Source organism: Culex pipiens, chromosome 2, assembly GCF_016801865.2.
Source record: "Culex pipiens pallens isolate TS chromosome 2, TS_CPP_V2, whole genome shotgun sequence".
Classification (NCBI taxonomy): domain Eukaryota; kingdom Metazoa; phylum Arthropoda; class Insecta; order Diptera; family Culicidae; genus Culex; species Culex pipiens.
The window spans coordinates 162,509,540-162,533,310 of record NC_068938.1 but is presented as its reverse complement, the minus strand read 5'-3'; the positions used below and the strand labels follow the sequence as shown (position 1 = coordinate 162,533,310).

Sequence of the window (23,771 nt, the reverse complement as noted above, 5' to 3'; positions counted from 1 at the left end):
TTGCATGTTTTGATAGTCTCTGCCAAATTTGAGCAGAATCGGAGATGGTAATTTTCAAATTTGCATTTTTCTTGCATACTTCAGGTGGAATGACCCATTTTATAACTCAAAAAAATAGTTGATATAATAGCACTAGTTTTATTTTGCAAATGCTTCGAAAGCAACTATTTGTAAAGCGAAATTTTGAGAAAATTAATGATACTAAATAACTTTGATTTGTATGATTTTGTTTTCAATAACTCCGATATTTTTTCATCGATAACAAAAAAAATAAATCTGGAAAGGAAGCCGATAGGTACATAAATAGTTTTTTTTTCTAATATAAATTGAAATTGCAAAGCTTTACTCCAGAAATGATTTTTTGACCATTTTGCATTCCATTCAAATTTAAGCACTGGTCTGTTTGAAACAGCTGTTTTATGTTTTTTTCAAGCAGTGCGATCAGCAAGATTGACATGGGTACATACAAATTTGCAGAAATTTGTAAGACTCAATCTACCAATCGCCATGATTATAAAAAAGTTGAATGAAAATTAAATTAAATATTCCATTTAATTTAAGAAGTCCTTAAAATACGCAGCTCTTTGGAAACATTTAAAACTGAACCTTAATAAGCAAAGTTAATGAATCTTGGAAAGTTTTTGTCTTAAAAAAAAATAACAGTTAAAGGCACTGTCAAAGGCAAACTTGGGAAAATGGACGAGCTTTCCGCTAAAAACATTTTCATGACTGATAAATCAAGTCTCCTAAATAGAAATGGCAAAAAATCACAAAAATGTCCAAAATCCCTGTTTTTATATTTTTATTTTTAAGGGCGCCATATCTTTACAAATATTGGACTTACGTTAATGTTCAATATGAGCAATTCTCTGAGATTTTGGTCATTTGATTTTTTTTTGTATTTTTTAATCCGGCTGAAACTTTTTTGGTGCCTTCGGTATGCCCAAAGAAGCCATTTTGCATCATTAGTTTGTCCATATAATTTTCCATGCAAATTTGGGAGCTGCCCATAAAAAAAAACATTTTTTTTAATCAAGACTAACATTTCAAAAGGGCCAAAAGTTCAATATTACGCCCTTTGAAATGTTAGCCTTGATTTGGAAAAATATTGTTTTCGAAAAGATCGGAAAATTTCACGAATGTTTCATATTTTAACATTGAAAATCGGACCATTAGTTGCTGAGATATCGACATTAGAAAATGTTGGGTTGTTTGGGTGAGACTTAGAAAACATCAATTTTCCTGTTTTTAAATCTTTGCATGGCAATATCTTATCAACAAAGTTCAAAAAAGCAAAATATAGAGAATTTTCTCAGCTCTTCAAAAATATTTTTTTCAAAAGTGGGCAAACATGGTCACTAATTTAAAAAAATGAAAAAACAGCGACTTTTTTTCAAAAAAGTTACCTAAAAATGTCTATAACTTGAAAATGCCAAATTTTGCTATAGTACTTTTTTTTATTTCAAATTCGATTTCACATCAAAAAATTATGTTAAAAAACTTTCGCGACCAATTTTTCGATTTTTTGAAAAAAATCAGGATTGATTCAAAAATCCATAACTCGGTCAAAGATTTTTTGCCCATTCTGAAAATTTCTGAAAAGTTGGCATTTGATGTCCCCCAAAACATATCAGTAAATAAAAAAAAGTAAAAAAGGTGTTTTTTCTGTAAATCAAGTTCTAGTGACAAAAAGTGAAATTAAAAATCATCAATTTTTTTTGCCGTATATCATTTTTTTTTCAGTGTAGTCCATATCCATACCTACAACTTGGCCGAAGATACCAAATCGATCCAAAAATTCCTTTAAAAGATATTTACAGATTTTTGAATTTTCATATATCATTTTTGTATGGGTAGCTCTCAAATTTGTATGGAAAATTAGATGGACAAACTAATTATGCGAAATGGCTTCTTTGAGCATACCGAATGCACCAAAAAAGTTTCAGCCGGATTTTTCATTTTAACACAAAAATTAAAATTAAAAAAAAAAGATCGATTTCGTAGAGAACTGCTCATATGGAGAATTTTATGTAAAATTGTATGAAAAATAGATTCCCTTGATTGGTTTTTAAAAATTGTGACGTTTAGACCACATTTGAAAATTAGTTTTAATAAATGATTTATGTATTTTTTTATAGAAATGCTCTTTCCTCAAACAAAAATTACACTTTGAACATCTTTTAAGATAATGTTTCCGAAAACGCTATCAAATTTCCCTATTCTCAAGATTCTTACAGATTTTAATCCGGGGAACAACCTTGTTAAACATTGCAAAGCGCGCATAATTATTCTGTATCTTTTCGGGATCAAATCTTAGCGCATGGCAAAGTTCTTCGGATCAAAACCGATAAGAAATTTCCAAGACGAGAAAATGTCATCGGGCTTAGGATAACTTTCTAGGAGAAGATTTTAAAAGTGAAAAATAAAAAAATTTAATTTATTAAAATTCCTTTCTAACAGGTCAAAAAGCTAAAATTTTCTGGCTAGCTTCTGGACTAAAAAAATCCAGTCGATGCACTCGAAATTAAACAGATTTGTCTTTTCATATATCTGTGAGCCACGCTACTCCATAAACACAAAAATTGCCTATATAAGCCTAGGGAAACATGTCTACAATATTTAATTGAAATTGGAGAGGGTCGAGCAAAAAATAACCTAAAAAATCCTGTTTAGAGCCAAACTAAAGCCTATGCGAAATTATTTTACCGAATGGAAAAAAATGCATGCATCTCTAGTAGCCAAACTCGACTTTTCAGCACTTGTTGTGTTTATTCAACTCGACATAGTCTCGTTAGATAAATTAACAAAGAATCTTAGGTTTTGATGAATTGACTTGTTTAATGAGAATTGCCATTTTTTTAATTTTATTTTTAGGTGTCAATTTTAGCTGATATTTTTTTACTAAAATCCTAAACATTTTTAGTCAAAATAATAATGCTATAATTTTTCCTTAGTCCCATACTATATTTAAAAACAATCTATTTATAATGTGATCTTATTTTATAACAAGAAATATAAAGAAAAAAAACGATATCTTTGAAGACAAGATAACAAACATGTTTTTGTTTTAAGATAATGATTCTTACTCGTTGAATGTTGTTCAAAGATTACAATTATGAACATATAATTTCCTTATTGATGTGTTTATAACAAATCTGTACCGACTGACCTTTTAATATCGATTTAACAGAGAGCAACACAACACAAAAACCTAACGTCTGCAAATCTCAATTTCCTAATCAACGATAATTTTTTCTAATCAAAACGCCATTTTTTCTCACTCGAAATATCCCAACAACAAAAAAAAACGCAGATGGTTTCGCCTTTTCGCAAGAGGAGGGTGGCACCGTGACCCAGACCGACGTCATCAGAGCCTACGACACCAATCTGCCCAAACCGGATGGAAACTGAGAGTGCCAACCCGTTTACTTGTACGAAAATTACTTTTCCGCGGTGTGCTGAGGAGTCGCGACCGGAAGCGGAAGCGCAAGTGGTGGTCATCGTGGGGGAGGAGCAAGCAGCACCAGCAGCAGAATCAGATTCAACCGGAACGGAGCGGCCAATCGGGGCTGTTTTTGCTGTGACACACACGCACGCGGTGGAATTTCTAAGCTTACGAGTGGCTGTAAGTGTATGTGGGTGGGTGTATGTATATAATAGTTTAACGAAAAAGTTGTGGGAGAAAATCACTATTGTTTTTAGTGAGGAGGGAAAAAACAACACAAAAATCTGTCTATACTGTGTAAAAGCGGCCAGGGTATATTTATAGTAGAGGAAAACTAATATTGAGATTATTTATTTTTTGTCAAATCGTATGTGAAAAGTATTTATAGCAATTAGGTGGATAGAATTTTTTGCTAAGTTGGTGCACGATCATCGATATATGTCTTGGAGGTGTTTCAAAGTGTAAGAGTGTAAAACAATACAAAATCGTTAAAAAAAATATCAAAAGTAAAACAAGTATTATTTTTTCTATACCAAACGAGGGTAATGCAAAACAAAACAACAAAGAGCAAATCACTTTGTTCCGTTTTTATTTCCACCCGTTTTTATCTTCGACTCTGGAGGCTTTTTTACGGTACTTTTAGTGAGGTTTAGTTTTCTACGAAAACAAGTTAACATTTGAGAGAAACAACAGAAAGAGGGAATGATTAAAACTTTAGAGACAAATTTATTACACTTCAGCTACTACTAAACTACTGCAAACCAGTACTTGAGAGACACCCCAACCGATGAATTGTTGAATTTGTTCTCGCCTTGCAGAATAGAATGAAAGAAACATTGGAAAATATTATCTAAATATACAAATCACAACAAAAAAAAATCAACACACTCACGAGAGTTGTTAAAAATAAAACAAAACACAAAACAAAATAAAACTAGACAAAAAATGGAGCAAAACAAATTACCGTGCATCATCTGTGAGATAAAAAAAAAGAAGTAACAAATAACAAACAAAACAAAACAAAAAATATCTATAGGATACGCAAGCAAATCAGCAAACCCAACACAAACTTTCACCCTTTGAAAAACTAACGAAAACAATTCAGTAGATATCAACCGAGAGAGAAAATAAACACTCAGAGTTTAACGAAAGTAGAAGAGTCAGTTCGGGCAGGGAGTGAATGTGAGAAGCAGCAACCCGTATCGAACTGGAAGAAAAAACACTTAAAACATCAAAATACGTTCAATGTCTTGGTTACTGTTTGTTATTGGTGAAATACAATGCAAAATAAATAAATATATTTGAAAAATCTCCATTTTTTGTTTTCTTTTTTCGTGTCTTTCCTTGCTGACTTTTCATCAAACAAATACAGACACCACCTTTGAAGAAACTGCCACGATCAGATCATCATTTGAGGGTATGTTGAAAATCACCCTTTTTTAAAGTCGTCTAAATAGTTTTAATCATAACTTTTAAACAACTAACTAAAACTTTACAATGTTCAATACCAACGTGTAGAAACATAAACAGGAACGAATAGTTCAGCCAAAGCTGAGAAGATCAAGTGCATATTTAAGATCAACAGAGTATAAATGAAGTTGGGTCAAAATAAAAAGTTCATTTTTTGAGTGATTTTACAGCCTTTTCTCAGTGAAGAAGGCAAAAAGATTGAACAGTTCGTTTCTTCCATTGCATTGATGTCACCCAAATTATCAGAACTGTGAATCTCAAGATTTACGCTAAAATCATTTTTGTTTGAATATTTTATTTGGATTATTTTATTGGATTTTATATGGAAAATTTGTACATGCCAGAACAAGATAACTCTTACGCCAGAACAAGATAACTTGCATGATTATTCTGAAATTTTGCGGGCTGATCATACAAAATTGGTATGTAATACAGCGATTCCACGTCAAACCAGCAGGGTCCAGATCAAAAATGCTCTAATTTGGCTCAAATTTGGCATGGATGATCCTTGGCCAAAATTATTAGACCCGTATTTTATGTTTGACGATTAGGATGGTCCTATCCAAAATAAAATGGCCTAATAAGCAGCGTTTTTCAACGATTTTCGCAAAAAAAAAAATTTCCATCATCAAACAACCTTATCCTCGGAGCGGTTGAACAAAATTTAACTCGTTTCAAAAAAGGCGATTTAGCTTTGTTAGTAAAAAAATACAAAGAATTCTGAGAAATATTTGTTGAATAAAAATTACTGGACTTCGGTACATTCAATTAATCATAAAGCACCATGCGTCTCAGGCAAAATGTACTTGGAACTCATTTTGATAGAGAAGCATGGTACTCTTAGATCGATTGATATACAGAAATCCTGTTAATGAATATTCTCCATTTTTGGATAAGTTACTTTAAAAAACAACCTGTAAAATCATAGAAAAATATTTAAAGAAAGCTAAGTTTTCATTCTATCGATAGGTGTTTTTATGTTTTTATTTTTTTTATTTTTTGAAAGCCTAAGGCCGTTGCAAATATTTTTCAAAGTTTATGTCCACCACCCCCATTCAAAATTGGTCTGAAAAATCAGGGGGAAAAATATTTTTCCAAAAAACTTCAAAATTTCCATGAATATAGAAGTCTCATCAGCTGAAAACAATCTAAAATGCATTTTTCTGCATTGATAATCATGTTTAGCATGTTTGGGATTGTTTAAAAATTGTTTTGAATTTTTATGAAATTTCAATGTACAGCACTGCAAAAATTTTAGTTTTCGCAAAAAATAAAATTTTCGTCAATACTTAGATTTTTTGGAAACTAATGATGGCAAAACAACTGGACAGGTGTATAATGCATTATAAAACACTTTTTTTTAATTAAAATGTTGAAACCATGGCTCGTAATTTAATTTTTTTTGCGAAAAGAACATTAAATTTCCCTTAAATGATATGTTCCAAAAAAATTGCATTTGAGTAACGGAAAATGGCAGAGTTTTAAAAACTTTTTGAGAATTTTTTTTTTCGATTAAAAATACGTTTTTTGGAATTTTGAGTACGCCATCAAATCGAGGGCCCAATTTTACAGAAAAGTCCCTTTGACACCCAATTTCCATATCATCCATTGACCTTTTCAGGCTGCAAATTATTTAAAAACATGTCTTTTTTTCGCATGTTCAAAAACTGAAGGGGCCCTCCGTCACGAGATATCAAAAAACGGACCTCGGATTCGTGATTGGGGACAAAAGTTACCTCTTAGGACAAAGTTTCACGCAAATCGAAGAGGGATCGGGGCAAGTGCTGTGTGAGTTGGCGGAGTTGGCCCACAATTTTTTTTAATATACACTGGGGTGCCCAGAAAAAAACCACGCTCCCTCGCTCCACAAGCTTAATATTTTTCTGTATGCTGTACCTGTATGCAAAACCAAATTGTCTGGCGGTTTTGTCTGCAAGGTGCGCTATTCTCAAAGGCGAGATTCTTATCGAAAATGTAATGCTCTTCAACTTTGTCGAATACACCAAAGCTGTAAAATTTGATCCTGAAATATTGTTTACTATTTAAAAATCTAACTTAATCCAGCTATGTGGTTGATGCCTTCCTCACTCTTTACCAAGTGGGTAATAAGATGGGTTTGGACACAAATTTCATCAAAATAATTTTCATCGGAATAACAAAGTATGTACATAAATATCACCTAACCCTCTACAACCTAACCCCGCCTTTAGACGGGCTTCGATCTAAAAAATCGCCAAAAAATCAATTTTCCAACCGATTTTTGATCTTTAAAAAGCATTGGAAAGAAGAACTCTTAAAATTTTAGAAAATTTCAGGGTTGGAAGTTTAACTTGTTTTATGTGACTTTGCCAATGTTTTTAAAAATGTAATTTTTTAGGGGTCAAATTTGGCTGTGTTTTTTACTAACATTTCCTATATTTTCAGTAAAAAGAAGTATGCAGTAATTTTTGTAGTGTCCCAGACTATGCCTCTACGCATTTTTTTACAATTCAAATGATGATGGTGCCATTCTATAGCAAAAAATGTGAAAAACATGCAAAAAATTTAAAAAGTGACTGTAAAATCATGAAAAATTTAGATAGGCGAAATGTAATTATATTAGGTGGTAGAGTAGGCCAAATAATACCAAAAACAAACATAAACTAAACAAGATAAATGCAAATTAAAATACTAAAAATGAAACAAGAAAAACATAAAACAAGAAAAGTAAAGTTTTTCAAAAGTTACTCAAAATGACCTCCTGAACACGGGAAAAATAAATATTGTCGAAAAAAAAATTTGGGCGGTAGAGGGTTAAGTGGTCAAAACTCGAGGCATGGTTGCCTAACCAACGATATGTCGGATAATGGATCCGGACATAGTTTACATACATTTAAGTGAGATCCGGCTACAAAAAGTACATAAATATCACTTAAGTGGTCATAACTCGAAACCGGGTTGCCAGATCTTCAATGTTTTGGACTTTTTGGAAAGGTCTTTCGATTATCTAACCAACGATGTATAACATGATGATATTTGGTGCGATTTCCTGCCATTTATTCATCTTCCGAAAATATGCGAAAACAAATTTTTATACATAACTTTAGAACTACTTCTCACTTCAAACAATTCAATAGCACCGTATGAGACCCTGAACCAAGTCGAATGCGACTGGTTTGGTCAAAATCGGTTCAGCCAGTGTTTAGAAAACTGAGTGACATTATTGGTCACATACACACACACACATACCCACACACATACACACAGACAAACACACAGACATTTGTTCAGTTTTCGATTCTGAGTCTATATGTATACATTAAGGTGGGTTTTCGAGCTTTACATAAAAAGTTCATTTTTAGAGCAGGATTATAGCCTTACCTCAGTGAGGAAGGCAAAAATCATTTTTGTATGAAAAACCTTTTTTTCACCAACTTCAGGCTCAAGTATCAATGAGTTAACCTGAACTAATTTCGCTCAAAAGTGGCACAGATGCTAAAAAATCCCAAAAAATCTTTTTCCTCTTTTTTTCCAGAGAATTGTACAAAATTTAATCTTGTATTCAAAATCATCACTTGCGATGTAATTCATATTTTTAACAACACCAAAAAAAAAACCAATGCGCTGAATATAAAAAAAATAAGGGAAAGCTGTCAACATCTCTTACCCGCCATTTCAAGCGCTCTCAGCAAGCGTCGCCTTACCTCAACTCGAAGCGTCGCTACCCCATCATAGGTAGCGCAAATTGACTTTTCTCGTACTTTTTTGACAGCCATCTTTGGACAGCCATCTGTGTCATACGAATTTCGCTCGCCACCTTCAACAGCGAGGAGAAGCAGTCCAAGGATTTTCGTTCCGATCGTCCGCGCAAAAGTCTACCCAAAATGAGGATCCCAATCGGACCGAAACAGGCCGAACAGGCCACCAAGTGGTAAGTGGAGTTGCTTTTGGAATAGATTGTGATGTTTGATTGGTGGATTTACGAAAAGTTGGTGGAATTAACAATCGACGCAAAAGACAATAGTGGTTATATAATTTAAAAAATCAAGAAAATTATAAATGTCTTAAACAATTTTTGGTATTTTGACTAGAAAAACTAAGAATTCATAACATGCAAATTATTTTTTGCCATGTACAATTAACATGTTATTTGTGCTAAAGTTAAGCCCTAATTGTTAGACAATGGTTTAAGAAGCAGAATATGCCTTATTACGAGGGTTGAACAGCAGCTGATAGAGTTTACTTTTGAAACATGCTAATTTTAGCCAATTTTTTGCTTGTAATCGCAAATTTGGCTTTTGTTGACATTATATATTTATAAGCGTGAGTTCAAGTACCTGAAATGTTTTCCTCTCCGTTCCAGGATCTCGTCCGCCGTCGGCTTCGGAGCGGCCGGCTCCCTGATCGGACTGTACCTGACCGATTGGCGTTGCATCGTGACCTACATCCCGTTCTACGGTGGCAAGTTCAAGTCGGAGGAATAAGCGCCCTCATTCGGCTGGGAGACAAGTTAGGGTATTTCTTTGTTGTTCTATCAGACAAACCAACAACCCGGAGAAGGCTAGCTTTTGTGAGTGGAAGTTGTTGTATTTAGTGTAAATTCGACTACCAAACTGGATGATCCTGGCTTCCCGAACTGCTGATTTGCTGATGGAGCTCGGAATAAATGAATGACGATCGAAATCGTGGTGTTTTGATATTTTTGTGTTGAGAAATTTCCGTCATTTTATTTCGACTTGGAGAGAAGCTTGGTTTTCCGGAATTCACTGAAATGAAAAGAAAATTCAGTTTTAAAAAGCAATTTGATTTGAAAATTTCATCGTGGTTCTTACAAAATTTCAAATTGAAATTACTTGACGATTCACAATTCTGTATAAAATAATCACCTCGAGACAGTGAGCAAGAGATCAACTCTCTTTTTCAGTTTCCTCTTGTTTGAGTAGAGTAAAGCCGAGCAAACGAGAGAGTAACTATCTTGCTCACTGTCTCATTTAGAAACTTTGACAGCTATTGACGCTGATAGTGAAACATAAACAACAATCTATACTTACTTCTCCTCATCCTCCTTGCGCTTCTTCTGCACGGCCAGCTCCTGCGGGTGCATCCGCTTCCGGTGCGCGTAGTAGTTCCCACTCGAGGCAAACGTCCGCGAACAAAACTCGCAAGCAAATTTCTTAACGCCAGTGTGCTGAACCTGGTGATTCAGCAGCGTATTCTTCAACTTGAAGCTTTTCCCACACACATCGCATTCAAACGGCTTCACGTCCGAGTGCTGAACCCGGATGTGATTCCGCAGACACTGTAGATTCACGGCCGAGTACTCACAACCCGGGTATGTACACTGGTGCCGGGTGTCCGAGTGCTGCACCATGTGCTTCCGGAGGCAGAGCTTGTTCCGGAGCCACTTCTTGCACCGTTCACACTGCACCTGGTGGATCTTCGGTTGGTGCGTCGTCAAATGGTACGTCAGATTGCTCTTGGAGGTGAACTGCTTGGCGCAAACCTGACACACGTAGGTCATCATCTGCTGGGACTTCCGGTCCGACCCGTCGCCACTCGTTCCCGCCGTCGACCCGCCATGAACCGCCCAATGTTCGGCGAGTTTCGGAGCCGAGCTGAAGCTTTTGCCGCAATCGTCGCAAACGTGGCGCGACCGGACGGCCTCCGGCAGGTGCGATTGGGCGTGCGCCAGCAGGGCACTTCCGTAGCTAAAGCGCCGCGGACACTGGCGGCACTGGAGTGGCCGTTCCTCCTCGGGGCGGTGGTTCTGGATGTGGTACTGCAGGATCTGGGGGGTGCTCATCACTTTGCCGCACTCGGGACATCTGAGAAGTAGAATTAAAATTACGGAAACAATATTCCATGGGTTGAATCTAAATTACATTTCAAGTAATATTCTAGATACTACATTTCTGGAAATGTTCATTGTCTACTTGGTCATGTCTTTTACATAATCATCTGCGTCTAAATAAAACGGCTTCAAGACAACCAGAGGCGTCGGATCGTCTTGCACCCTTCAGGGAATGTTCCCAAAGTCCTTTGGACCTCCTGGTATGCACAATTCGTCAAATAATATTTTGAACTGGGCTGGTTTATGTTGCAATAACCCCCCGAATATCCAAATAACAAAATGATAAATAAAAAATAACCAAAAGTAATGAACCTACTTGAACGCCTCCGGCTGCAGATGCCGCGCCATGTGCATCGCCATCATCTTCGGCTTGATGATCCGCCCACTGCAGCACCACACGTGGCCCTTGGTCGCGTGCATCTCTTTGCAGTGCGCCAGGTACAGATCCATCTCGGTGAAGCTCACAATCTCGTCCTCATCCTTGCCACCCTCCATACAAAACTCACACGTCAAGTCGTAAAACCGGCCCATCAACGCGGACAGTTCCTTCCCCCGGACCACCAGCTGACCGTCCTGAATGAACTTTTTGGGGAAATCCTTCGAGTTTGACACGCTTCGCTTCTCCGGCTGAAGTTCGTCATCGGAATCGTCAATTTGGAGGATTTCTTCCTCCGGTTCGTCATCATCATCATCGTCGTCATTTTCACTGTCCAGCACTACCTTAACATCCTCGGGATCTTCATGAACCAGCGTAAAGGTTTGCGGTTCTTCCACCGACGCTGTTTGCTCGATGATCACTGGGATCCCACTCTCCTCTTCCGTTTCCTCCAACCGATCGATGATGATCTTCTCTTCCCCAAGTGCATCCTTAACGATTGCAATCACTTGTCGACTCTTCTGCGACTCATCATAAGTCGGAAGTCCAGAGGAAGTCACCGACTGTTGTGTCTTCCTAGCTGACCCAACGACAACATCCCGCGGTAGCTGAACCAACGTTACCCGCTGATCGCTGATCTGCACCGTAGCAGTCGAAGACGTTGAAGGTCGCAGCTGAATCGTCTCCATGCTGAGCTCGTCCATCTCGATGCATGACTGCTGACTTCCAGCGAGTACTTCGTCCTCCTTCAAGATGTACGTGGTGTGCGAGTCCTGATCGCTGATCACCATGATTCCCGGCTGGGTCGTGTACTCGAACACGGTCTGATTCTGGGTTACCTCCTGGTAGAACGCGTGGAAGCTCTCTATCGTTTGGAAGCATTTCAAGCAAATCAGCTTCGGCAAAGAGTCGTCCTCTTTGACCTGTAAAACACATTTCATTAGTAAACAGAAGCATTCTGTAACCGGAACTCAAATCATACCTCCAAATTCACATATTGCAGCAATTTCTCCTGCAACTTGGCCTCCCGCTGTGGTTCACCAAAAATTGGCAGGATATTTTCATTGTTATACAGGCACAAACGACAGATGAGATTATTCTCCATCGTGCACGATCACATTACAACACCAAAAAATAGTCAATAAACGTTATTGTTTTTTTCTAAAACACTGCAGTTTTATGTAACTATTAACACAAAGCCATTAACAAAAACATTTCCCTGGAAGTCATAATAAAGATCAAAAAAACATGTTGATTCTTGACATTTGAAGCAGAGCATCAACAACATCGGAAACTGACAGCAGAGATGGAGTGGATAAAATTGAAATATTTCAACAGAGTGTCTTGCCCCTCTGTTTCAGGCGAGGCTTTATAAAAAATGGTTGGAACTTCCTTTAATTATCTTTTAATAGTAGTTTATGCAACAAGTTGCGAAAAGAGGTTTTTTTTTCATTACGAGTCGTACATTTATTAAATGAGGTTCACCGAGTTGGATAAATACGACGAGTGATGAAAAAATCAAGTTTTGCAACGATTTTCATACAACGTTTATAAACAATTCCGAAAAACACCCTTTGAACAAAGTTATAGGACAAATGTCCTGTCCATGCATTGAGTCAATGAATCGTTGAAGTCAAAAAAATGTTGAAAAGTATAACTTTTCCAAACAAGTGCTACAGTTCAACCTTTCAGCATCCATTTCAGTGCTGAAAAGTAGAACTTTTCAGCATTGTTTTGAAAAGGGTTACTATTTGATTCTGTTATTTTTGGTATGACGGAGTTGACAAAAAACATAATTTTAGTCAAAGATCAAATTTAAATCGTAGTATTTTTTTATTATAAGTTGAAAATCATAACTTTAAATAAATCAGGAACTTCACCATTCTAAAAAAATGCTTACAATTTCTTATTGGAAAAGAAAATGTTTATTCTTAATTTTATGACAAAAAGAAACATTTTATTTTATTTTAAAAATACATCAAATTATGTTCCAAACCACAAAAACATTATATTTTAACGGTGCTCATCAACTAGAGCTTTTGCACCCAGATTTTTGTTACAGACATTTTAGTATCTTCAAAACTACGGGTACTATCGAAATATTTTTTTATTCATCCTCTAAAGTACTGTTCACCAAGTAATTTACAGCAATGTTTCATTAATTTTACAGTCCCGTAGTTGCAGAATTGGGTTCGTAAGTTTGACAAATTTGGTATAAGAAGACAACAACTTCCTTCGTTGCTGTGCACCCTTAACCTTCTACAATAATTGTAGAAGGTTAAAATATAATGTTTTTGTGGTTTGGAACATAATTTAATCTACAACAGCAACTCTAAATAGAGGTACCAGCCTAGAACAAGGTCGAAAATCGCTGCTCTACAACATAACCCTGATTCTCGCCTAAAAACCACTTTAAACCCCTAGTTTCTTGATTTTTAACGTAAAAAAAATGTTTTTTTTTGTATACCTTCACAGCACAAAAATCAAAAATTGGAAAAAAAAATCATTGGACTTCTACAATAAAGTCCAGATTAGAACATCTGGACGAACACTTTTTTATTTGTTTTGTTTTTTTTTTTAAACAAAAGTTAAAATTACTGTTAAAATATTAGAAACACTGAAAAGGCAAGAAAGAAAGTTGAAGAATAGTTCTCGGATTAGTTTTCAAAAAGCCGTAAGAGCCGTTGGTAAACAAAGTCCTGCCAACCTCCTGTGGCCGAATGGTTACGGGTTTCGCCTCATAAGCGGAAAGTCATGGGTTCTTCTCAGGGTGGCAGCCTTAGGTTTAAGTTCAGAGGTAGCAGCAACCGCATGAGTATAAAACGGTTGCTTCACGTGCTCTTCAAGCATGTGATCGATCTTGGGATATTCCTTTGCGCCTCTTCCCAAAATACTTTCCTCGTGTCTTCGCATGTAAATAATGCCCAGCCGATCGGTATTGCACTGCAGTCCAGTCGCATTGTCCAGATCAGAGCAAAGGGAACACCGCAAAAGTAGCGCTGCAAAAAGACAATTGTCTTTACAAGACCCCGCGCGGCAAATAATAGCTGCTGGGAAGAGCTTGAAAAATGACACGAAAAAATTGTCACCGCGGTTCTAGCGAGTTTACAGCATCTGGATGGAACAGCACTTTCCCTCTCAATAGGGACTGTGTTATAGATCTGGAAATGCTTAATAACAGTAAAAATGGGTAACACGATACAATAGTCCTTGTAATCAGGATTCAGTGTCTTAATACTCAAACAGAAAAAAAAAACAAAGTCCTTTTTGCATCGGTATTCGACCTACTTTCGAAAAACCAAAATCAAAAATGCTTGAGATTGTTCATCTACACGTCCTTCAAGTGCCCTAAACTAAAAATAACTGAAATTTTGTTAAATTTTGGAGAAAAATGGAAATCAGTGTCAGAGGTCACGGTGGCTCTTACGGCGTTTTGAAAACTCACCCGAGAGTTATAATATTATGAGCAGACAAAACGACGCAAAAACAGCAAGACAAATAAATACTGAAAAAGACTGCAATGCAAACATCAAACAGAAGAAGTCAAGTGTTTTGCAGAACAAAAGTTGCTCAAAATTACCTTCTTGACAAGGGTGAAATTAACCTTATCTAAAAAAATACATTGAAATGACTGCAAATATAACAGAAACAATGGCAAATGTATTTTGATTTGTTCAATTTTGATTGTACAACTATTTTAAATGTGATTTTAAACAAATAGAAATTGAAAATTTTCAAACAGCTATCCCGAGCAGACGGAAATAACTTGGGAAGGTCAGTTTTTGATATTGTGAGAAGATCGAAATATGTTATTGGGATGATCGGATTAGTTGTTAAAATAACAAAAATCAATAACAAAGATTTGTTCGAAGAATAACTTAAACTGTTATTATGTTGTTATTGCAATAACAAACCAATAACACAGAAGGAATCATGAAGGAATAACAAGATTTGTTATTTTGTGCGGAGAGGTGGAGCAGCATAATAACAAAAAATGTTATTGAACTGGTATGTCTCCATAACAAAAAAAGTTATTGTTTTGGTTTATTTGTAATTTGCAAATAAACCTGCAGTTGCCATAACTCCTCTGTACTAGTCAGGGCTGCAGAGTCGGGTACCTCCAAGCGACTTTGAATCCATACTTTGAAAACAACTCCGACTCTGGATGCAGGATATAACGTCAACGACGACTTCAGCCCTCCAAAAATACCCGACTTCACAGATTCCGACTCCAAGTAAAAGTTGCTGAAAATTAGATGAATCCGATGCAGTCTCCGAGGTCTCACTCCAGCTCGAACTTCAACGTCAGCTCCGACTTCCTGGCTCTGTGAAAATAATAACAGTTTTTGTTATTCACACTTCAAAAATTCTCAATAAATAAATCAATTCCGTTTGGGAATATAACAAAATTAAAAAAAAAAGAACTCTCAAAAGTTCATTTTATCGAATTAATTTTAGCTTGAAACCCCATTTCATGGTGAAATAAATGACCCCGATGAAATTGGTCAAAATTATTTCATAGTTCTAGCCAATTTTAGCAAAGTCCCTTAGGGGGTATATCAAATAATAAAAAAAATCAACTTTCAAAATTTCAACTTTTTAGAATAATTTTAGCTTAAGGACCCCATTTCATGGCCAAAATAATGATCCCGACGAAATTGGTCAAAATTATCCCATAGTTCTAGCCAATTTTAGCAAAGTCCCTTAGGGGGTATATCAAATAATTTAAAAAATCAACTTTCAAAATTTCAACTTTTTAGAATAATTTTAGCTTAAGGACCCCATTTCATGGCCAAAATAATGACCCCGACGAAATTGGTCAAAATTATCCCATAGTTCTAGCCAATTTTAGCAAAGTCCCTTAGGGGGTATATCAAATAATTTAAAAAATCAACTTTCAAAATTTCAACTTTTTAGAATAATTTTAGCTTAAGGACCCCATTTCATGGCCAAAATAATGACCCCGACGAAATTGGTCAAAATTATCCCATAGTTCTAGCCAATTTTAGCAAAGTCCCTTAGGGGGTATATCAAATAATTAAAAAATCAAATTTCAAAATTTCAACTTTTCAGAATAATTTTAGCTTAAGGACCCCATTTCATGACCAAAATAATGATCCCGACGAAATTGGTCAAAATTATCCCATAGTTCTAGCCAATTTTAACAAAGTCCCTTAGGGGGTATATCAAATAATAAAAAAAATCAACTTTCAAAATTTCAACTTTTTAGAATAATTTTAGCTTAAGGACCCCATTTCATGGCCAAAATAATGACCCTGACGAAATTGGTCAAAATTATTCCATAGTTCTAACCATTTTAAACAAAGTCCTTTAGGAGGTATATCAAATAATTAAAAAAATCAAATTTTAAAATTTCAACTTTTTAGAATAATTTTAGCTTTTTTTCATGGCCAAAATAATGACCCCGACGAAATTAGACAAAATTATCCCAAAGATCTAAACATATTTAACAAAAGAAAAAATAATAACAGATTGTGTTATGGACACTTAGAAACTTTTCCATTTGTGCGATTTATGGTAATTTTATTTCTAAGTTAGTATACCGAACGAATAACATATTTTGTTATTAGGAGAGTTTTTGAAATGTATAACATTTCCTCTTATTAGCGTGTTATTAAACATTTTCAATATAATATCACTTCAATACCAAATTTTGTTATTTTATCAGAAACTGTTATTATTTTTACTTCTTGAAATTGAACTTCAGGATAAAATAATAACACTTTTTGTTATTTTAACAGGATTTGTTATTGAAATATTATTAATTTTGTTATTACCGTCTGCCCGGGATTTCAAAATAAAATAAAGAAAAGCTAAAAAATCCAAAAGTTTGCATTATAATAGGGAAATTTTTGTTTATCATAGATAAAAAAAAGAAAGTTGATGAGACTAAAACATCATTTTTGCAAAACATGTACAAGGAATATGAATTGTTGAAGAAATAAATTGTATTCAAATTAAAAAAAAAACACACGAACAAACGATGTAAAAACGTTTATTTTTGTTTAAAACCTTTTCAATTTTTTTCTAAGTTTGAAGCGCGAATAGCCATGTTTGAAGATGTCGAAGAGATTATGATACTATCAATACTATCTGCACTGTAATTTAATAAAATAATGCGCGTCCCATACCTTTTGCAAAAATAAGCGAGGTTTATCATTTTTATTCAAAAATTTCAAAGTTTCCAAAATGGTAAAGCTTGACTTATTTTTTGCTTCACGTTGAACGGTTTTGATGGTCAGTTTATCGGCTGACCACAAACAATGTTTTTAATTCAAAATTCAATCCAAATAGACGTGTATTTCACTTGAGAACAATTTTAAATGTTGGATACAACAAGCTTTTATTTTTTTTCTGCATCAATAAAGATTTTTAAGCATGTTTAAACTAGTTTAATGATATCTCGGAAACTATGATTATTTGAAAACTAATGATTGTTATCCAACTATATTCCAACAGCATTTACAAAAATAGGAAAGAATTAAAAACAGATTCTTTGAGGCTTTATTAAGAAATACATTCAAAAACCTATAAATCCCTAAATATCAAATACCGTAAAACGGGGTGACTTTGATAGCCGGGGTGGCTTTGATAGGTTTGCGATTTTTTCGCAAAATGAAGAGTACAATTAAAATACGTAAGGAATGGTTTAGAAACATACTGACCGTGGTAGAGAAGTGTTCAAAGTACCTCAAGAAGAACTTTTCATAAAATTTTGACAAGTTTAAAAAGTTAGTTAACTATAGTTAAGAAAATGTTGATAAAAGTCATTATTTTAAACTTCTCAAAGTGTCTTGATTTTCTCAATGAACATAATTTTTAATCGGAAAACGGAATGCATTTTCGGATTCTTTGGACAATTTTCCACTAGGAGAAGGTTAAAAAAGTTTGTAAATAATAAATAATATGTGTTTTTGAAACACAATTTAAAAAAAATCTCCAAATTAAAAGGCAATTTCAGTTGAACAAATTTCATGTTAAATGTGAAAACTTGTGATTCGTGCTTCGAATTCAGTATAAAATGCAATATATATCGATAATTTTACAAACAAAACTAGTTTTAACAAATTTCAGGCAAAATTCTGACTTTTTAACAAGTTTACCTAAAATTTATATGTATTTTCCTAAAAGCTTATACACTTAGTTAACTAAATATAAAAATTGTTTTTTGACAAAGAACTTTGTCCTAAGGTTTCTATACGTGGCGTCAATCCAAATTTTTCGCGAAGCGAAAACGTTACGTGACGAATTCCCCTCTCGGCAAATTCCCCTCTTTTTGGTGAACGCTGGTTGGTTGAACAAACGTTTCCCAATCAGTCAATATAGAGACGTGAGATTGATGTATCTAAAATCACCCCCACTCTACCTCATAATTTTCGGATCGTCGACGCGGCAAAAAGCGAATAAGGAGATGTAGGAGAATGGGTGCAAAGAGGCGGGGCATACGTCCCCGATCTAAATTAACAAAATGCGGCTCGGTCGGTCCCGAAAATTCATTCTGTTGCTGGACGTCGACGAGAACACATCAGGAGCAGATGGCCTGGTGGCCCGTTTGCAGACGGCCTGGAGGCCCGGGAGCAGATAGCCTGGAGGCATGGACACGCCAAGACATGCCAGCCGGCATGAGCGGGAATTGATAATTGGAATTGGCCACCACTTGGAGTGGCCGGAGTCCCCGGCGGGTGTTCCGATGGGGGGACTTTTGCCGAACCATAAGAGTTGGGGCAATATGGGTATCAAACTTTATGGATTTTGATACTGGACATGAAATTTTACATTTTGGTAGTAGTGGCCACAATCCGGAGTGGCCGGAGGCCCCGCGGATGTTCCGATGGGGGGACATTTGCCGAACCATAAGAGTTGGGGAAAAATGGGTATTAAACTTCTGAAATCTGTTTCTGGAAATTTAGAATAACTATTTCGTAATCAATTAGAGCCCTGAAAAGGGCAGTTCAGCTCCACTTGCAATTTTCATCCCCTTAGTTTGATAGGACGTTGATATTATGTCTTAAAACTTTACAAATCAAACAGTCTGTTTCAGAGCCTTGAAATTGATCACAAAAGAGTTATCATTGGGGAAATTTGGACCGGACGTTCTAATCGAAAATTTCAACAATCATCTAGCAAAGTTCTTTGTTATACTGGTCATGTGTAACATAACTACCTGCACCCTTTTTGACAAAGAACTTTGTCCTAAGGGCACTGTCTACGGGTGTCAATCCAAAATTTCGCGAAGCGAAAGTGTAACGAAATTGTGTAGTCTTTTAAATGCTTATATCTTCCACCCCATTCAAGCAATCTGTATGTTCTACCCACCAAACGAAAGGGGAAGTCTTAAAGTACAAGTTGACCAACTCGTAAAGTTTATAAAACTTTGTTAAAGTACTCAAATGTTAAGAAGAAAAATAATAATTCAGACCGGGAAAATCCCGGTCGCTGATTGGTTGAGCGCAACCTTTCCCGAACACATTAATCAGATTCAAGTATCTAGCACTTAGCAAATTTTGCTCTCTGCCGCCGGTCGAAGCACAAACGAGTCCGAAGCTTTGCACGAGGAGGATCGAGAAGCAGCAGCAGCACAGCAGAGCCGCCGAGAGGAAGGAGAGAATGGTTCTTAAAAGAGAGACAGAGCAGGCGCGGGAGGGAAAATTGCCGGCAACTTGGAGTGTCATCATCGCATGATTTTTTCAGCGTCATAGGACGTTAAAATGGCCCTTTTCAGAGCCAATTTACACGAAAGAGTATTCAGCAGAGAGTGTTTGTGTGTGCGGAAGGGAAATCGGCAAGTTTGGTGCTTGAAAGAGCACCAAATTATCAAGGATACACACAAACGCGGGCTGGGGAGCTTCATTTGTGTGTGCCTGGTTACTGCCGTGCACGAGTTTGCTCACCCGATCGATCTTGGGGAAAATCTAGAACAAAAGTTTTCACACCATTAGTTTTTAAAATTTTACTCCAAGATTTCTATATTGCAATTTTAGTGTGGTTCCGCGAACACAATTTTCGTGTGGTTCAATACACACACACGAGCAAATCTACAGTCGATGGCGCTTTCTTGCTACAAATACACTTGCAACTCACTGTTTGGTGCTCTAGGTGGTGTGTATGTGTAAAGAGAATGAATAAAAAGATCGGAACCCAAATTTTCGCGAAGCGAAAACGTTACGTGACGATTTCCCCTATTCGCAGACTTCCCCTCTTTTTCCTTCACGCTGATTGGTTGAACAAACCTTTCCCGATCATCCTCTCCGAGAGACGTGAGATTGATGTATCTAAAATCACCCCCACTCAAGATCATTATTTTCTGACAGCCGAGGAGTCAACATCGAGTGGCAATTGCAGAATCAGAAGGGACAGCAGAAATTTCCCCCGGTCAACGACGTGGAGAGCAAATGGAGAGGTCACCGAAATGGCTCGGGCCGTCGCAGGAACGGGACGGATTGTCGCTGCAGACCATCAAAGAAGAACGTTAAGGACTGATGCGGTCAAGCTGCCGATATTGACCCGGAAGGCTCCGGTTAAGGGCATCGAGAAGGGGTCCCCGTGTTGTTTGAGAACCAGTTCCTTTTTGGGTCAAGTTGGCTGTGGTTGCGACAAAGTTTATGGTTTTTGATACGGGACATGAAATTTGAAATTTCGGCAGTAGTGGCCACAATCCGGAGTGGCCGGAGACCCCGTGGATGTTCCGATGGGGGGACATTTGCCGAACCATCAGAGTTGGGGCAATATGGGTATCAAACTTTGTGGTTTTTGATACTGGACATGAAATTTTACATTTTGGCAATGGTTTTTTATACTGGACATGAACAGTTGTATTTGGCCATTATCTGAAGTTAAGCAGTTAAGAGCGAGTCCACGAACAGGGCATACCCCTTTGTATGGGACGTCGTTTGGACCTCACCAATCTGCCTGAAATTTTCAGGGTTTGTTTGTACATATAAAACTAGCATCTGACAAAAATATGAGCACTCTAGGCCAACGGGAAGTAGGGCAAATCGGGACAGAAAGTGTTATGGTTTAAAAACGTCAATTTTTTTTAAAAAAGGCTGTTTCTTGGGCAAACCTTAATTAAATTTCAAAATTCAAAATACATCTGAAAGGGCTTAAAAAAGGCAGAGTGAAGCATCCCAATTGGTTAAATCTAAAGGGCGTTTTAGTGAAAAAATTGCATAGTTTTCAAACTCAAATAAAAAAGTGTTCCATCCAGATATCAACTCGGTCCGACTTGCAGCTTATAGGGGACATCTGGGACTATCATCTGAGACTGAGAACGCTTTGGGTAAGGCATTTTAACATATAAAATAGACACTTTTACATCTAGTGAATTTTTTGGTTGTAAATTTTTGCTCGGGGGACCCCTTAGATCCAATTTTCTGGTGATAATCTTATCATATTCGTGTTCCTGAGACAATTAGAAACATGCATAAAAATGTATATTTTCATCCATTTTAACCTTTAAAAAATGAAAGTTAAAAAAAATAGAAGCTGCTTTTTTCATGTGTCATCTAGTATCCTTGGAAACGAATTTGATTTTCAATAAATGTGAATCGAAGATTTTTTTAACTTTCATTTTTTTGTTCGATAGGACGTTGATATTATGTGGGAGCGGCCGTGGCTGACTGGTTACGGTGTTCGCTGTGTAAGCGAATGGTTCTGGGTTCGATTCCCATCTGCTCCCAACGAGAAAGTTAAGAACACATAAATTTGAAATCATGAATATGAACGAAAAATCAAAGTCGCTCGAGGCGGGGTTCGATCCTCCGTCCTTTGGATTGGTAAGCAAAAATGCTAACCACTAGGCCATGACGACGACTTGGTGAGCGTGGACTGGAATTAGGAATACTGTTACAGAGAGCGAGTTGTGGCGCTATAACCACGGCAAATAGTGTCCAGGGCATTCGTGGAAATACAATGTCCCATCCCAGAGAGGGTCCCGGAGTACCAAACCTTCTTAGCATGGTGCTCCCAACGAATACAACCAAATCTCGGAGCGTATGGTGGTGTGTCCCCACGCTTTTTCCTCCCCTGTCGATTCAGAATTGTGTTGTTGTTCGAACACTCAGTGCTCAAACTCAACCCAATTACGAGTCATCTCTGCGATACGGCTTTACGCAGTAGGCCTGGCCGGTTTAACGCTTGTGATGTTTCAATGCATTCTAATGCAATGGCGCACTACAAATGTTAATAAATGACAAGAAGAGTGCTAGGTGTGTCATCTAACCTAAGGCACTCTCCAGGATCCCTTCGAAAGATTGGCTGCGCTAGGGTCTGATTAGATTAGATTAGATTAGATAGGACGTTGATATTATGTCTTAAAACTTTTCAAATCAAACAGAATGTTTCAGGGCCACAAATTGATCACAAAAGAGTTGTCTTGTGTAATTCTAAGCGAATCATGGGGAAATTTGGACTGGACATTCTAATCTAAAATTTCAACAATCATCTTGCAAAGTTCTTTGTCATACTGGTCATGTGTAAAATAACCACCTGCACCTTTTTTTTCTTTAAAACTATATCAGCTTCTTTAGTGATGGTACATTTAACGTACAAATAAAGTTTGAACATCTTAAATATGATTTTAACAAGAAAAACTATGACTATCAAAGTCACCCCGGAATTAAAACTAAGAATTTTTAACGTAACTATTTTTCTAAACATTATTGAAAAAACTTTTTTTCCGAAATATTGCATGGACTTTGTGTGGTCTACCCCAGTACATATTTTAAAAAAAATAATCTTGAGAAAAACCTTACTTGTTGGAAAATATTCTAAAAACAAATCGAAATCCTATCAAAGTCACCCCGGTTTACGGTATATTGAAAAATGTCAAATGAAAAATGGAACTCAAAATGCAGTTTTTTTTATTTTTCAAGACTATAGAGCAACTCTATTCAACTCTATTTCCTACAAGGAATATTCAAGCTGGAGAGTTTTTTTTCTTGTTGTCACTATCTTATTTTGATATTTTAGCTGAAATGTGTTAATAGCATTCCTGTAAGAAATAATATGATTTTCAATATTGAATACCTTTATTGAAAAATTTCAATCCACAGCACTTCAACAAATTTTAAAACCCCCTCGTCCCACCTGTTAACACAAACACGCGCGAAACCATTCATTCCGAAACTCCCTTCATTCAACTCTGCCTTGCAAACCAAACACAATCAAATCGCAACGCTATCGACAGCGCACTTGTCTGCCCATCGCAGAATCATCACAAACACACTGCCAAGTCCCAACGGCCTCCCTCTTCCCAGCCAAAACGACAAGGGGACCACAGACAAATTATTTATCTTGAATCGCCCTGCTTCAAGAAATCTTGCACCGCGCACGCACACCATCCCAAACTTAACAGTTCTTCTCCCCCATTCATACGCGTCTCATGGCATGCTACGTTGGTGGTGGTGATGGTGGCGCTGCTGCCACTGTGGTGTGGGTTGCGCGCGGCCTTCTGCGATATCCAGGCGCTTAGTCAAGAATGCCTCCTCGGCCAGGCCAGGTCACTTCTCTCGGGTTTTTTCTTCGACGCGGGGCGTAACACACGGATACCTTTACGAGAGAGGGGGGTTCGCAGTGCGAGTGGTTCAGGTGTGTGAGGGAAAGAGCCCAATATTCTGAAAGAAATTCCA

General features: G+C 36.7%; 4 protein-coding genes across 11 annotated transcripts in view; 3 read left to right on the top strand and 1 right to left on the bottom strand.

Moving 5' to 3' along the window:
• Positions 1–4,757, top strand: part of LOC120416760 (probable phospholipid-transporting ATPase IA) — a 177,211-nt gene extending 172,454 nt beyond the window's left edge. For 4 of the 8 annotated variants that reach the window (XR_005605382.2, XM_039578597.2, XM_039578595.2 and 1 more), the window contains one exon: positions 3,314–3,428. Coding sequence is in view for 7 of the 8 variants with exons in the window: in XM_039578597.2 (XP_039434531.1) it covers positions 3,314–3,411 (98 nt within the window). In the remaining variant the exon portion in view is untranslated. Of the gene's footprint in view, positions 1–3,313 lie in introns of all 8 variants that reach the window. The other 4 variants (XM_039578600.2, XM_039578594.2, XM_039578601.2 and 1 more) reach the window with 1 other exon arrangement.
• A 3,907-nt stretch (positions 4,758–8,664) lies between these two features.
• On the top strand, positions 8,665–9,577 carry LOC120416755 (cytochrome b-c1 complex subunit 10-like). The gene is made up of 2 exons (XM_039578588.2): positions 8,665–8,825; positions 9,258–9,577. Exons 1-2 carry the CDS (start codon positions 8,779–8,781, stop codon positions 9,376–9,378), a joined length of 168 nt encoding a protein of 55 aa, XP_039434522.1. The 5' UTR covers positions 8,665–8,778; the 3' UTR covers positions 9,379–9,577.
• Positions 9,461–12,381, bottom strand: LOC120416754 (transcription factor grauzone-like). The gene is made up of 4 exons (XM_039578587.2): positions 12,104–12,381; positions 11,062–12,044; positions 9,946–10,719; positions 9,461–9,660 (listed from the first exon to the last, which is right to left on the bottom strand). The coding sequence occupies exons 1-4, from the start codon at positions 12,224–12,226 to the stop codon at positions 9,621–9,623; spliced, it is 1,920 nt and encodes a 639-aa protein (XP_039434521.1). The 5' UTR covers positions 12,227–12,381; the 3' UTR covers positions 9,461–9,620.
• An 11,015-nt stretch (positions 12,382–23,396) lies between these two features.
• The window catches only part of LOC120416743 (E3 ubiquitin-protein ligase SH3RF1-like), a 36,972-nt gene continuing 36,597 nt past the window's right edge, over positions 23,397–23,771 (top strand). Inside the window, exon 1 of the mRNA XM_039578578.2 lies at positions 23,397–23,730. The gene's annotated coding sequence lies outside the window, so the exon portion shown is untranslated. The remainder of the gene's footprint in view (positions 23,731–23,771) is intronic.